Raw genomic sequence first — 16,562 nt, 5'->3', positions numbered from 1 at the left:
TGTCACTTATAGTAACTTTTACCCCCAAAATTTCATTCGAATCCCTTAGAGTACTAGGAAGAAAATTATAATAAATCGATAAAAGAGATTATTAATATTTTAACACCCTGTAGCTATGAAACAAAGCAGAATCGGACCTATGTTGATATGAAAAATAAATCTTTTTTTACGTGAGGAATCTCCCCACGAAAGATGGCACATATTTTTTGAAACACCCCGTATAACATTGGTTTCAACAGTTTTTAACATTGCTTTTTTCAGATTTCCTCTCACCACCCGTATCCAAACAGGAACTAGTTAACGAATGCGGATTGGGCAGCGATTTCTTCATAACCGACATCAACCCCAATCAACTGGGACTAAGTCTGGCCGAAGCGGAGGTCGCCGAAGAGGGAATCTACGACGAAATGTCCCTGGAGTACTACGGGCTGAAGGAGTAGTATAGATAGTACGCGAGGAACGATTTATAACCTTATTATAACGATATTTTAAGTGAATATAAACGTTTTAAGAAATCTTAATATACTTTAAGTGCAAATATTACTTTATTTGTCGAGTCTATAATAATTAATTTACAGTATGGTCTCATGAGAATTTCAGAGTTCTCTGTGCTTCTAACTAAAGTTATTTAATTTTCCTTTAAACGATTTTCTTTTAAAATAGTAAAAACATTTTCATTTTCTCTCTTTTTCTCAAAGTACTAATAAATAATCAGAGGAATGTCGTGTCTTAAAACGTAAGATAGAGTATGAGGCGAAAGCCTTATTGTACATATTTGAAATTTATATACAGTTGGATTTAATATTTTTCTATTTCTTCCATAAATGAAATAGTAAGTTTGTTTGTAATTAGATTAGAAAAAATGTGCATTAATAAAATAAACGTAAAATTTAGAAACAAAAAGTATTTTATTTCAGAGGTACCGTAAAATGGGGTGAATAGAAACAGTTTCGTAGGCTATTAGCGATATACCGGTTGATAAAAATGTGGTATTATTTTCCCGAATATTTTAAAACATGGGTCTTTGTTTGTTCTTTGCGTATACATATAATTTGATTTTTGAAAAATATGCATATAAATATTAAATAAAAATAACATTTGTGTTTCTATTCACCTGCTATTCGGGAGAATAGAAATACACATTGATGTTAAGGTTTTTATCTATTCTATTTCCAACAAGGTGATTAAAAACAGTAGATTATTACATATTTAAGTAGGTTTAACAATAATTAACAATACATATAATATAACAACTTACATGTACCAGCTTATGTATTACTTTAAAAATAAATATTTTATTTATAAAGTTTTCGCGCCATACAAAATAGGTGATAAATCGATCTCACATTTATTGATCAGCTGATTGACAGAAACAGTGCTGCCACAGATAAAAATATAGTTTTTATATTTTATTGTGTATTACCTTTGAATAAGAAGACTAAGGAAGGAGCATAATGCTATCCATATATTCATGCATGGTGGGCGGAAAAGCCACCATAAAAGCTCTCTAGGGTGGGGATCCTTGACAGTTCTGTTTGACGATTCATTTGACACATTTGAATTTGATTTGAAATTTTGTGGATTTGTCAGTCTTTACGGAGCTTATTTTATGTTATTTATTATTTATTCTACTACTGATAGTTGTATAAAGGTAGTAAATCTAGATGGAAATTGTGTCAGCACTTAAATTAACAGTGACACTATCGCGATTTGTCGAAAAAGACTCTAAAATAGTTGGTTGTGTAGCGTGCGGTAGATCTCGGCAAAAATTGAGTGAAATAATGGAACAACTTTTCGCTAGTAAGTGACTATATAATATACATACGTGTAGTAAACCGATCATTTATGAAATTCACTTAAATTAACTAAATTATATATTTTTCCTGCATTTTAGCTTTTATTTATTACTTGTCAAAGATTAGATGTCAAAGAATTTAGATACGTTAATTTGACTTACCTGCTTCAGTAGCGTATCGGATGTTTGTGTTAATAAATACTTATTATAACTTATCTATTTTTATTAGAATTATATATTTTTATAACAATTTTAATAACTACCAACATTTATTCACAACGTAAAATAAAACAACAAATTATTGAGTCTACCCCACGTCTACCCTACATCATAGTGTTACATTTTTTAAATAAAATTAGAACGACACTGATAAACCGGATTTTAAGTCGGCCATATTTGAGGCCCATCGCGGTGTACCTAAGATTTTTGATATGCTCCTTTCTTAGTCTTCTTTTTCAAAGTGTATTACCAATGATAGAAAAATTAGATATGTCGACTCTTTTTACTTTGAATGTTTTTAATCGTGATTTGATTTTTTTCAGAAATTTTGTTTCTATTCACCACTATGTTTCTATTCCCCCCATTTTACGGTAGTTAAAATCAATAACCTGCTACTACCATACGATCGAAAAAAAAAATTCCAGTTGAAGTTGGCTTGGAAAAATCTATCAGAAAAAATGATACTCTACAGGGTGTTTCAAAGAACATGTGCCATCTCTCATGGGGGGATTCGGGGATTCCTTAAGTAAAAATAAGATTTATTTTTCATATCAACATAGGTCCAATTCTGCTTTTGTTTCGTAGCTACAGGGTGTTAAACTCTTAATAATCTTTCGATACATTATAATTTTCTTTCAAGTACTTTTAGTGATTGGGATGAAACTTTGAGGGTAAAAGTTACAATAAATGCCACGAATTCGACAAAATATTAAGAGATAACTGTTATTACATTGGCATTAAACGATCCCCACAATTTTGATGTGAAAAGAAATAAGTCAGTGGCGCACATGTTTTTTTTTTAATATTCCAGTGATAACCCATATGCACGAACCCATACAGGGGAACCCATACATACACAAAACTACATACTTTTTCCTATAAAAAAAGTACTCTTGTTGTACATCGCCCAGAGCGATGGTTTTCGAGAAAATTGAAGGCAAAGAGTTTGCTCTGATGGGTTGCTAACTGGTTAATCAACATAAACTTATGAAAGTTATGGCGGTTCAAAAGTAACCAAGTAGTTATTAAATAATTAATTGGAAAATCAAAATTTCATGATTTTTAAGAATGTCAATTATAAACTTGTGTATAGTGCTAATAATAAATTACAACAATTATTAGGTAATCCAAAAGATAGAACACCTCCACTGGAAAGGTCGGGTATTTATGAAATTTCTTGTAAAGATTGTAATCAGAAATATGTTGGGCAAACTAGAAGATCAATATTAACTAGATTTAAAGAACATTTAGCTCAGATAAGATATGGTAGACCGGATAAATCTTGCGTTGCCGAACATATTGTTGATAATGAACATTGTATAGATCTTAATAATTTAAAATTAATTAAACAAGTCTCAAATTACAGGCAATTAAATGCATATGAAAGCATCAGAATTAATAAATGTAAAGATAGTATGAACAGAGTCAACGGTCCAATTCCTTTAAGTTCTTTGTTCCTACTACTCTAGTGGCGGAAATCTAACTATTACGCTCAGTTGGCTAGATTTTGCCACGCCCACTCGGTGCCCATTGGGCGAGTATATAAACGCTCAACTTGTAGATTGTACTTTAGTTTATAATCATCTGCTGATGATGCTAACATGGTTAGCGAAACGCGCGTCCAGTGTAAAAGTAAAAGTGTTTTGGTGTATTGTGATGATTTAGTGTTTTTATTTTGCTGTGTAACACCAAAGGTTCCAACCCTCAACTGTAAACATCTTATTGCTTTAAAAACGAAATAAACCAATTATCAAAATTCCTTATTAAAATAATGCATTCCTTAATTCATTCATAGTAAAGTTTAAAGTGACCACCATTCATTTCAATGCAGACATCTGCTCCAAGATATGCGTACCTTCTGGAATATCCTTGGTATTGTCCAAATTTGATTGGAACAGTCAATAATGCGTTGCCGTAGTTGCTCTTCAGTATTAATCGGCACTGAGTAAACCAAAGCTTTCAAGTGGCCCCAGAAGTAGAAATCTAGTGGATTATTTCGTTTTTTAAAGCTAATAAGATGTTTTAAAAATCATGAAATTTTGATTTTTTAATTAATTATTTGATAACTACTTGGTTACTTTTGAACCGCCATAACTTTCATAAGTTTATGTTGATTAACCGTTGCAAAAAAATAACATCAAAAAAGTTATTGACGAACCAACCCCTTACCCTTGCAAAAACTACCCTTTCCGCTTTTCCAAATAATTTTTCAGTATCACCATTTAATTTAGGGTCAAAATTTATGGCAGAGCATTTTTTTCGAAATTTTATCTCGTTTTTTAAGCCTGCAATTTCCAAACAACCGTTTTTTAAATTCACCATTTAAGTGCACCTAACTCCCTTAATATGCATTTTCCGCCCTATACTTTTTTTTACCATCACCCTATGATTTTTTACACCAGTTCAATGACACCCTGTATAATATACCTACATGAAAAATATACGCTTTCGCTTGGAACTTGTAACTTTTGTTAGGACATGCCGGTATGGTATTTGGTATTTCTATACTCTTCAATTATAATATGTTGGAGGTTTACAGGGTTACACAAATAAAACTAGATCTTTTATTTATCATTTTTTATAATTTCCATACAAATTATAAACATGATTTTTAAAATACTGTACAACATACAGAGCGCAAAAAGATGCATTAAATTTTATATACCTTTTGATATGGCATTCATAGATATGAACTCGAAATTCATACTTTTTCTTTATAGCACACTTTTTTTAGAAGACCATCTTGAAGATAATATAGAAATATATTCGTTTTGTATTTGTTTCATGTAATGGTTAAATTAACCAAGGTGTGTTTACCGATTAATCAATAATAAAAATAATTACACGTATTTTTGAATGTAAATTTTGAATTCAGTAAACATACCCGAGATATTTTAAAATTGCGAACTAAAAAAGTACAATTATTTAACAAAAAAAAACGATAGCCGCCACATTTTTTTGATTTTGGATAGAAAATGTAGATTTATCATTTATATTTACATACTTTTTGAAAAATTTTTGTACACTGACACACATCATTTAGTCGATAAAATATAGATTCTTTTAATATTAGTTATTGTTCATAGAAGTCCCATTAATTTTGATACATTTTTCAAAAAAAATACTGAAATTTCTACTCAATAAATTCTTCATACTTACAAATACATATCTTCACAGAAGATATTATTATGTGTCAGAGAAAAAGAAATAAAATACATGTTAAGAAGAGTCCTAAATTAAAAAAAAATATACTAACATATTAAAATTAAGGAGCTACCGATATCATCAAAATAAATCTTTATTTTTTCAAATATTAGAGATCAAAAATCATTGCCACCTGGTTTTTCATATTTTCCATTTATTTTAAATACTTTAGACTAATAAGAGATTTTATTTCATCCATTGCACGACTTTGGTTATTGGTGATATTTAGTTCTTTTAATATACAGGGTGTCCCAAATGTAGAGCCTCATTATTTGGATATCGGAAACTAGAACCGATAAGACGATTCGCAATTTGATACTGCAATATGTTTATATACTGCAATATAATTTGATACTGCATACTATCAAAATGGCAACGTTCAAAAATCCCGAATAAATCCGAAGATTTTTAATTTAATACTCCATTTGAATCGATATAACAAAATAAATTTCACATTTTTATTGATATTTTTTCTGTTCGACTTATTTTGTTATATCTGTATATACCGATCTGGTCATCGAAACTGCGTGATCTAGATTTTAACGTGTAAGACAGTGATGTAGACAGCTTAAGGGAAAATAAAATGTATTAAAAAGAGATAAAAGTTGAGTTGACCTTATATCTCTTCTAGTTTCCATGATCATAATAACGAGGCTCTAAATTTGAGACACCCTGTACATGTATTATAAATATTTAAATAAATTATTATACAAAAAATAAGTTATTTCAATATTGTTATAAAAATGAGTAAAAACTCTAAATATAGCAGATATACCAAATATCACCAACAATATAATGATATTTCATATTAATATTACAAAATACTAATCTCAAATACGTCTGGTTTAAATGTAAGCCAATCAGGAAGCAAAACTAAAATTATATATAAAAAAATAAAAATACTAAGTATTTTTATCATGTTTCTTTCAAATCTCGCCATAAAATCTATAATCATATTTTTTTATACATATAAAATGTTACAAATTATCATCACAAAGAGCAAACCCTTAAAATTATCGTTTTTAAACCTAAATAAATTCTTTGCCTTAACTTAAACTTCTCTCAGCTCACAACTTGATTTCTTCTTTTTCTTTATTTTTTTAAGTAAATATAATTTTCGAAAAGTAAAAAAAAAACGTATTTGTTTGATAGAAAATCAAATTCTGAACTGTTTCTCTTAAAAAATATTGCAAGTATTGTTAAGCAGACGTAGAAAAAGAACAAAATAACTTATGTCATTTCTTTTTGTAATCAGTACTTCCCAAAGAAAACATCAGGAGAAAAAAATAAAATAAATATTTTATAATTAAACTTACAAAAACTCGAATATAACCTAAAATCTTTCTTCATTTAACTTAGTAGTTCTTTGAAATTTAAATCAATCTTTTATCGAAAAAATTAAGTACCAAAATTAGAGTTTTTAAATGATAAAAAGATGTAGAAAAGTCAATCAAAAGTAGTTGTGCGTATTTGGGAACTAACTTAAGTCTAAAACAAATTGACAAAATTAAAGTGTAGTAAACTATCATAATAAAAACGAAAATATAAATATGTATGCATATTTAAGGATTTTGGGCGACAAGAAAATATATTTGTAAAAATAAAAATATATAATATGTTTAGAATATGACAAATTAATGATTATAACTGTAAACTATTTTATTGCACATACATTTTCCTTTTTTTATATATTATGTTTGATTTTTTGAACATTAATATGTCCAAAATTACAGTTATTGGCAAGAAGTCTTCATTTATTTGGTTTTTGACACATTCCTAAAGATGTCTAAATAAACAAGACTATTATTCTAAACTAAGAAGAAAATATTAAGATTATAAAATCTAGTATAAATAAATTATATACAATTTTCCTCTCGCCCAAAATGAATCAGAGAACGGTTGTCACAACTCAAGGGATATAAGAAACTGTGTTTCAACTTAAACTTATTCTAGAGGGTCAACAAAATCGTAAAAAACGAGAAATTTTACAATAATAGACAATTAGGGGTATACTAAAACATCTGATTTAATTCTAACTTTATGAAGTATTTTAAAGAATTTCAGTTCAAAAATTTTATTATTGTTATTATAACTTTTTGCAAGTACGGTTGACAATTTTAATATTTTTTATGTTAAAATAAAGTAGTTTTATTAATTATCCAGTTAGAGTAGTATGTTTTAGGATTGTGTCTCATTAGCAATCAAATTTACTTTTGTACAAATTAAATTTAAAGTTTCTTTCAATGATGATTTAACTAAACAAGAACAGATTTTAATTTGTTCATATGTCTCTTTGCCTTGTAATTTTATATAAATACAATTTAATAGCATAATTAAAATAAATAAAAAACACCAAATAATCTAGATAAAAAATCACTCACTAAAAATTGATGAAAACCAGTTTAAAACAACTGTTCTTTTCTACATAGTTGGAATTCTTTATGACAAATAAAAGCAATACCAACATATTATATTTCCAATAGAATTTTTTTTAGATAACGCCGATATTTTAAATAATGAAAATTTTCGTTCCTTTCAGGTATAGAATTCTTGTAATACATATAATAATAATATATATTATGTATTCAGTAGGGTGTACCAAAAAAATATATTTCCTTTTTAGTTACCGTGAAAGTATCGTTCAGGACGATAAAAAAATCTGGAAGGTATCATATATGATTTGAAGTTGAATTTTTACCTTCAATAACTTTCAAACGAGTCGATTAAGTGAAAATTCAACTTCACCAGAATTTTTTTTCGTCGTCCTAAACGATATTTTCACGGTAACTAAAAAAATATTGATTTTTTTTGGTGCACCCTAAGTATACATAGTGTAAGAGCTAACAACGTTTTCGAGAAAGTATTTTAAGACGTCTGGCTCTTTGATATATCTTTTACTATACTCTCTGGATCAGGATGCGGCACGTCTGGCTGCCGATACCCGTTGCGTTCACTACAGCGCATCGGAAGAAGATCCTATATTTTTTATTAATTTAGTTCTATAAATTCTAGTAGTGAATATAAATCGAACGTGTCTCCATAGCGCAGTGCGTAGAGATTCCGACCACGAACCGATGATTCAGAGTTCGAATCCGGGTCATGACAAAGACTTTTTATTTTATTTTCGTTTATATTCTGATAGTAAAGTATTAAATAGTTGGTGGTTCAAAAAAAAAAGAAATATTTAATACTTTACTATCAGAATGTCAACGAAAATAAAATAAAAAAGTCTTTGACCTGACCCGGATTCGAACTCTGAATCATCGGTTCGTGGTTGGAAACTCTACGCACTGCGCTATAGAGACATGTTCGATTTATATTCAATACTAAAATTTAAAGGACTAATTAAAATATAGGATCTTCTTTCAATGCGCAGTAGGTTACGCAACGTTTACCGGCAGCCAGACGGGCCGCATGCTGTTGTAGAGAGCATAGTAAAAGATATATCAAAGAGCCAGACTAAAAAAAAAATACTTGTTTTTCCGACGTTGTTAGCTCTCGTACTAACAGTTTTATGTCAAAATTTTTATGTTTGGACATCAAACAGTTGATACCAAATGTGAATGTAATAAAAATCAATATACAGAGTGACATCTTGGCTTGGAAATATTTGTTAGTCCAAAAAAATACTTTTAGGAAGATCTTAATTAAAATTAAAAGATCTTGAATTTTTATGACAAAACTTAAATAAAAAATGCCAGATTTAAAAAATGTTTACTTTTAAACTGTAAAAATAAAACAACAAACTTGTGTCACACAAAGTAGATTCCTACTAAAAAAAATTGGTTACCTACCCTCTACGATGTCAGGCAGTCAAAAGATCTTACTGACAATATTTTTTTTATAAAAAATATTTTGATTGCTACTTTACAAATTATTACCCTGTATATAAATTTTATTATCAGCAATTACTAATGGAAACTTTAAGAGCCTATTGAATCATGTTAAAAAAGTGCTATATAATATAGTATATACATTTCTTAAAACCTGAATGGATTCTTACTATTTTGATATTAGATATTTATAAAGTCAACACGTACTAAACACATGTTCTATGTAAAAAAACAATTATTAAGTTAGTAGAGTATGTTCAGAATGTTTTAGTACCCGTGAAGGAGGAAAACATGGCAAAAATTTCTGTTCGTAGTACACAATTTTCTCTCTTAGCTACTGTCCAAAGTAACCGATTAATACTAGTATTGTGGATGTGTAGGCACTGAAGTGAAGGGATGCGAGCACGATCCCACGCTCGGGCTAGTCTTTCACTAGCCTGTAGATATGGTGTTGTGCCCCGTGTTCGGATGTCGACACTTCAAACACATAAGCGGTACACAGTAGCGTTTCTTGGGTGTCCCTATTGCTCACCACCTGGAAAAGGTTAAATTATTATTTTTAGTACAAACAAAGAAAGAAAATTTCAAAAATTACTTAAGCTCCAACAGTAATGACAATTTTCCGCCGTATAATATTCAAAGCCAGTAAAACTCTATTCTTAGATAAATATCTACACTGGGTGACTTCAAGTTAATGTATTCAAAAAGCAGGAATTACTATTTTAGGAACGAAACATTTTCTTATTCAACAAAATGGCGGCTTTCACTTTGTTGTTTTGGAGATTAAGATGGAGTAGTTCGAGTAGTCGCATACTGGACTAATAAAGTCGCAGTTCAGCCTTAACAGGTAGTCGTAGGTTAACAATATACTAGTCGCAAGATTGCCTAATTTAGTCATTCTAGAGTCTAGCTTGTGTCGCCCTCTATATTCTAAATAAACGAGGGGCTTATAAAGTATCGGTAATATGTCGATGTATATTTAAATTTAGTTTTATATGTGCCTTTCTTACGTCCCATTTTAATTAAGTTTTTTTTATAAAAACAAAAACAGCACTGAACTGTCTAACTGAACAGAACAATGAAGTGAAAATTTAAGATTTAAGGTTATGGTTCAATACAGTTGCAAAAAGGTAATGGCTCGACGTCCTACCAACGTAAGAATAAGGAAATTTAAACAACGTTGGAATTAGTAAAACAGACGACGTTTGCATAACGTTGGAATAGGTCCTGAAAGTGACGTCGGAAAACTCTTTATTGCCCAACATTGTAACTACGTTGTCCGAATCACCTAAAGATCACTTAAGCAAAAAAGGTAACAAGACAACGTTTATTCGACGTCGCAGAAGCTTTTACTTTGTTGTAGTACTAGTTCAACGTTGGTACAACGTTACAACAACGTTTACATTTATTTTAATACCCAAGGTACGGAGCTAACTATTTTTTGTAACTAATCCAACGTTGTGTTTAGTGAACATGTGGTCGCAAGTCGTGAAAATGCTACTTGGGCGTTTTCTCTGTATTTTACTACGGAAAAATATTTTTTGTTACTCTGAATTTTGAAGCGACCAATAAAAACAGAAAATAAAAATCGATAATTTTCGGACTGTGCCAATTGGTTACTAATCGACGAGCTCCCATACCCCCTTACCAACCACCCACGCCCACCAAAAACTAATGGCCAGATTATCGGGTGCCACAGTATGTTTGTGCCAAATTTGGTTAAAATCGGTTTAGCGGTTTTTGAGTTATCGTGTTACAGACGGACAGACCGACACCATGAAAATATTTTGTATTTAGGTCATTTTGAGTAAAATTAAAAAAAACTTTTTTTTTGCCGATCTTAATAGCCTACCATACCTGTTGGTATGGTCGGCTAAAAATTGAAAAATATTTTTTGTTACTCTGAATTTTGAAGCGACCAATAAAAACAGAAAATAAAAATCGATAATTTTCGGACTGTGCCAATTGGTTACTAATCGACGAGCTCCCATACCCCCTTACCAACCACCCACGCCCACCAAAAACTAATGGCCAGATTATCGGGTGCCACAGTATGTTTGTGCCAAATTTGGTTAAAATCGGTTTAGCGGTTTTTGAGTTATCGTGTTACAGACGGACAGACCGACACCATGAAAATATTTTGTATTTAGGTCATTTTGAGTAAAATTAAAAAAACTTTTTTTTGCCGATCTTAATAGCCTACCATACCTGTTGGTATGGTCGGCTAAAAATTGAAAATATATTTTTTTCGAAATTTAATCAAAAAAGTAAAAAGTTTTATGTTTTCAAAAAAATATTATCGTAAAATTCGTAAAACATTCAATTTAGAATAATATAATCTAAGAATCAAATGATTCTTTTATAGATCTGCATCAAATCAAATTAAAGTAGGTATGTTACATGTTACTTTTTAAAATACGAATTAACAGTAATTAGCATTATCATAAATTATAAATAACGTACCAACATATCGAAATAATAATTTCTTTGTTAATACGGTTTAGAATTCTTAAAATAACAGGCAAAAATAACCCACAATCGACAATAAAATTAAAGTTTCGTTTAAATTTCTTAATCAGCAATTAAAGTCCGCAGTATCTGTGCTATATTATTACATTATTCTGAGAAAAATAACGAAAATAATCGATATTTTTGACTCCGTCCCTAATCACATGTTTCATTCGTTTAGAGCTTCAGGATTTGTCCACCAGCTGGCAGCACATTTTGTCCTACCGGTTGAGTAACTTTAAGAATATATTTACAAGGCTATTAGGTACTGACCTGTAGAATAGTGAAATTTTCGAGAACGCTGTTCATCATGTACTTTTCCGGTAGGTGCTTGAGTTTGTGGATGAAATTGATCATGTACTCGCACATGGGGCTCCTGTGTATTCTGTAGACGAACCGGCCGTTCTCGTACCGAGCGTACTCCGTCTCCACCTTCTCCACCACTTGTTTGCCGAACGAACATACTTTGGTCGAACACGTTATCGTCATATTCTCGTTACTCTCGTATCTGGAAAATTAAAATAACTTGTTAGAAATAGTTCTTTACTCTTGGAGACTATAAAAGGTTACTAAATTATACTCAAACTAAATCCTAATCATTAAACATAATATATCACTATATTTATACTATGTATACAGGGTTGTTCACCACATACGACACGAAATATTGTAGCTAAACGATTAGATTTTTACAGATTGTAAGTATTGGGTTCGTTGAAGGGCTATTAGCGCTACAATTTAAAAATATTTTTACAAGATACAGTGTGTCCCAAATGAGTAAAAAATATCAAAGTTGTATACTTTTTTAAATGGAACACCCTGTATATTAGTACATTTTTAGTTTCTACGATTAAAATAAAGGTAAATTTGATTAAGGTTTATCATACTTAAACCTTACCGTTTTTGAAATACTTTCACTTTTGTGAAATTTCAGTAAAATATTTAAGGCTCCTTCTCCAAGTGTATCAAAGTTTTTAATACTAAATATTTACTGAAAATTATCTATTAATGAGATATTGTGTTGCAATAATAAAAATAATACTACCTTATACAGAGTGTCCAAAAATTTATTTTCAATAATTTCTAGCTTTAAACGGCAATAACTTGATTAATTTAAATGGAACACCCTGTATATTTTAGGAGAATCAGATGCACAATTTAATTGTCTATCACATTTAATTATACCATTTTTTACCTATCCCTTCAAGTTTTCGTACAAATTGCATTTTCTTATAATTTAGACCTCCTTTATCAATATATCCATGGCATATTGACGTTTTAGATTGTTTTTAAAGCAACAAATGTACAAAATATACAGGTGCTAAAAACGATAATATTACTAGCCCATTTGTAAACAAAAAGAAAACTATTTAAATCTTTATAAAAGAGTATACTTACCATTAATTAAATATACCACCATTATTTTCGCCCAAATATTCATTAATTACATACTTAACTGTGTTAGTTGATAAATTATTCTAAATAAATGCGGATTTGAATAAAAAATCAACATAATAATAAGTTATGAAAATGAACGTCTCTGTTGTTATAAATAAGCATTCGTCAAAAAATTAAATAATTTTTTTAAGGTGTTACTTTTTACCACACTGTCTAATACACATACAAAATTCAGTTCTTTAGTATTTGGAGCAATTATTATTAATCAACGCAAACAGTCAATTAATGTAGTTTGAATACTGGAATCATATTAATTAGTCCTCTTTAACAAATATTTAAACAGTTTTTTTTTTATTTTTTTAATGAAATAAACAAAATATATCGAAAATATTAATATCTGAAAATTTGTTACATCTTTAAAAATAATCTAAAATGTCAATATTCCATGGGTATATTGATAAATGAGGTCTAAGTTATAAGAAAATGCATTTTCTACAAAAACTTGAAAAGATAGGTAAATAATGGTATAATACAATTTGATCGACAATTAAACTATGTGCCTGATTCTCATAAAATACATACATGGTGTTCCGTTTAAATTAAACAAGTTATTTCCGTTTAAAGCTAGTGAATATTTAAAATAATTTTTTTCTCTATAAGGTAGTATATTTATTATAATTGCAAACCAAAACTTATTAAATAGAAATACTTTAGTACAATATTTGGTTTTAAAAACTTAAATACGCCTAGAGAAATGAAGCATTACTGAATTTTGACAAAAACCCAAATATTTCAAAAACGGTAATGTTTAAGTATGATAAACCTTAATTAAATTTACCTTTATTTTAATCGTAGAAACTAAAAATGTAATAATATACACGGTGTTCAATTTAAAATTTAATAAACACAACTTACGCGTAAAAAACACTTTTTCGCATAAAAACTATTTTTTACGCGTAAAAAAATATTCATTTAATTTACTAATTTTTCAACATTTCAAACGACACTTTTTCAAATATGTCCTTAAATCCTTCAATTCAATAACTGTTAGTAAGAAGTTTCACAAATTCATTTCATTAAATAAATTAATTAAATTTATTTATTCATTTCATTTCGGGTGGCTGCAACGATGTCCCGAAATCCTGCTGTCAAAACATATCAGCTGGTTTTTACATATAAAAAAAACAATTGTTATGTTTTAACAGCAGGATTAAGGGACGTCGTTGTTGCAACCATGAATCATTAAGCATTTTATTAAATTATTTTATTAGGTAATTTTTATTATTGAAAGTTGATGCTTAAGAATAACCTTTACAAAAATTCAAGCCGAACTTGTATTTTTGGTTTACTTACGAGCTGGTGACTCCGTAGAACGCTCCCGCCTCGTCCTGGATGTTGGAGTTGAGGTCGGCCCAGAACTTGACCAGAAAGAAGGCGTTCTGCGGTCCCTTGTCGTAGAGCTCCTTCAAACCGCCTTTTTTCTCGGGGAATTTGTCGTAGATTTGTCGGACATCCACGGCTTCTAAGAGGGGATCGGTGTACGATAGGGCGGGGCCTCCTATGTGTACGAACAGGTGCTTTTGATACTGGAAAATGAAAGACAATAATTAGCTGGATATACTTGGGAATTTGATTCTTATTTTATAAATATTATTGTCCTAATTTCATGAATAAGAAATCTTTAATAAAGTAAAGAAGTGTCTTGTTTTGCATCTATGGTTGGCTTATTCTATTGGCATCATTTTCTGCTTTTAGCTCTTCGGACACCAAACGGCCGCCATCTTGGGTTCCAGTGCTCCAGACAGTCTCGTCTGTACTAAAAGTGCAATGTATTCAGTACAATAAGATATACTGAACAAAGAGAGAAGAGCAAGTGTTATCCAAAGTGGGCATGAAATAAAGTGCTCCGGATTAAGTGGCATTTCTCCGACTTACAAGATCGCCATAGCGATTCACTCCTAGGCATGTAAATACCGATCCAAGACTTACCGATACGGTATAGCTTCAAAGGGTGCGAAAAGAATTAAACAAGGAATGGTTCTAAATGGTTTTTGCAGTGGCGAAATACCCATATAGGATTTTTTGGAGAGATGAATCCGCCACATAGGTATAGACATTTTTTAAGGAATGGTTCTATAGTGATTTAGAGCTTATGGAATTAACAAATCTTGCCAGAAGAAGAAACACATTCTGTCAGTGCGATACCCTGCCGAATGTTTAGTTTTTAGTACTAGGCAATGATAAGCCATCAATAAAGGACTGTATGGAAGATTCAGTACCCAAATTTGTGAAAAGGAAACGACTGGAGAATGTATTGTATTTATAGATCAGAGGGTCAAAATAGATCCGAAAGGTTGCGAAATAGGTCAAAATCCACCTTATAATATACCTATAGTCTAGTATAAATACTTACTGCTTCTTCTCTGCTTTGGGATTCCATGAACGCCGAAAATTCGACCAGTCTGAGTTTGTGCGTGGCGATGGCTCTGCCTTCCCAGACGGGAGGTGGCGCTGCCTGCAACGGTCCAACGTCTCCCGCCGAAACCGCCGTTGCCGGTTTTCCGCCGGGGTAGGCTGCCTGTGCGAATGGTTTAACACTGAAAAGAAGTGATAATAATTTAGAGTATAAGGAATGGGTAGCAACAAAGAATTAACTTAATTATTTTCAAGTAATTTTTAATGTGTCTTCTTATTATTATAAGTTGAATTATGTATTAGGTAAATATACAGTGAGGCGATTTGAAAATTAGCAATCAAAACCATATTCTATTAAGAATCAATAACTGTAGGAGTATTAGAGAAGTAACACTTGATACCCCGGATGTGTATTTGAGAATTCTGACACTTTTTTTAACCATTTTTATTTTGCCCAAGATATTATTAATCTACAAAAATGTTGCTTAATATACTAGGCTTAGCAAGGTTTGGGTTTGGGTCGAGATTTCCGTATGTAAGAAGAGTATACTATAATACATATATATATATAATACAATGCATCTATAATGTACCTACTTAACAAAGAGAGAAGTGTAAAAACGTTGCCAAACGTATGAAATAAACTGAGAAACTGTGTATATTGTTAAGGGACGTGGAAGGGGATATGGCAGCTTCGTCGCGGTCGACACAGTCACGCCGCATAAACATAAAATTAAAATTGAAATCCAGAGTGCCAGTACTTAGAATTTTAGAAAAAGGTGTACAACATGCGTTTAACTTCACGATTTAATTACGTCTCATTATACTTTATTTGTTTATTTATTAACGAATTGTTCTAATTTTCCTCATAGCTTGTAAATTATTAAATGCAAGTTAGAAATTTTACAACGACTCTAAAATGCCCAGAAATTCGCCACTTTTGGAAAAAATAAGTGGAATTTTGAGTTGGTCCTAGAAATCTGAATTCAAAAATCGATATCTCGAAATCCATTAGAAATAATTGAATGTGTGTTTTTTTAATTTTTTCGGATTTTCGGACAGTATGTGAAAAAATCTTTATAAACAAAAAAGTTACATAATTGCTGAATATTTCCATGCACTAAAAGTTGATGGACACGTTTTTTAATTTTTTTTGTAAAAAAATAAGCCTGTTAAAATTTTCTTGTTTA

General features: G+C 30.3%; 2 protein-coding genes across 7 annotated transcripts in view; one reads left to right on the top strand and one right to left on the bottom strand.

Moving 5' to 3' along the window:
* The window catches only part of LOC115879370 (forkhead box protein O-like), a 33,594-nt gene extending 33,081 nt beyond the window's left edge, over positions 1-513 (top strand). For both annotated transcript variants that reach the window (XM_030896152.1, XM_030896151.1), the window contains exon 8: positions 262-513. In XM_030896152.1, the coding sequence (XP_030752012.1) occupies positions 262-440 (179 nt within the window). In that variant the 3' untranslated portion in view covers positions 441-513. The remainder of the gene's footprint in view (positions 1-261) is intronic.
* An 8,126-nt stretch (positions 514-8,639) lies between these two features.
* LOC115879456 (transcriptional enhancer factor TEF-1) overlaps positions 8,640-16,562 on the bottom strand; it is a 297,615-nt gene continuing 289,692 nt past the window's right edge. For 4 of the 5 annotated variants that reach the window (XM_030896341.1, XM_030896339.1, XM_030896340.1 and 1 more), the window contains exons 7-10: positions 15,371-15,554; positions 14,311-14,543; positions 11,833-12,067; positions 8,640-9,586 (exon numbers count right to left, since the gene is read on the bottom strand). In XM_030896341.1, the coding sequence (XP_030752201.1) occupies positions 9,473-9,586; positions 11,833-12,067; positions 14,311-14,543; positions 15,371-15,554 (766 nt within the window). In that variant the 3' untranslated portion in view covers positions 8,640-9,472. The remainder of the gene's footprint in view (positions 9,587-11,832; positions 12,068-14,310; positions 14,544-15,370; positions 15,555-16,562) is intronic. The other variant, XM_030896344.1, reaches the window with a different exon arrangement.

Source organism: Sitophilus oryzae, unplaced genomic scaffold (assembly GCF_002938485.1).
Source record: "Sitophilus oryzae breed Bouriz unplaced genomic scaffold, Soryzae_2.0 scaffold_1576_pilon_pilon, whole genome shotgun sequence".
NCBI classification, from domain to species: Eukaryota; Metazoa; Arthropoda; class Insecta; order Coleoptera; family Curculionidae; genus Sitophilus; species Sitophilus oryzae.
This window is presented reverse-complemented; position numbering and strand designations above follow the sequence as displayed.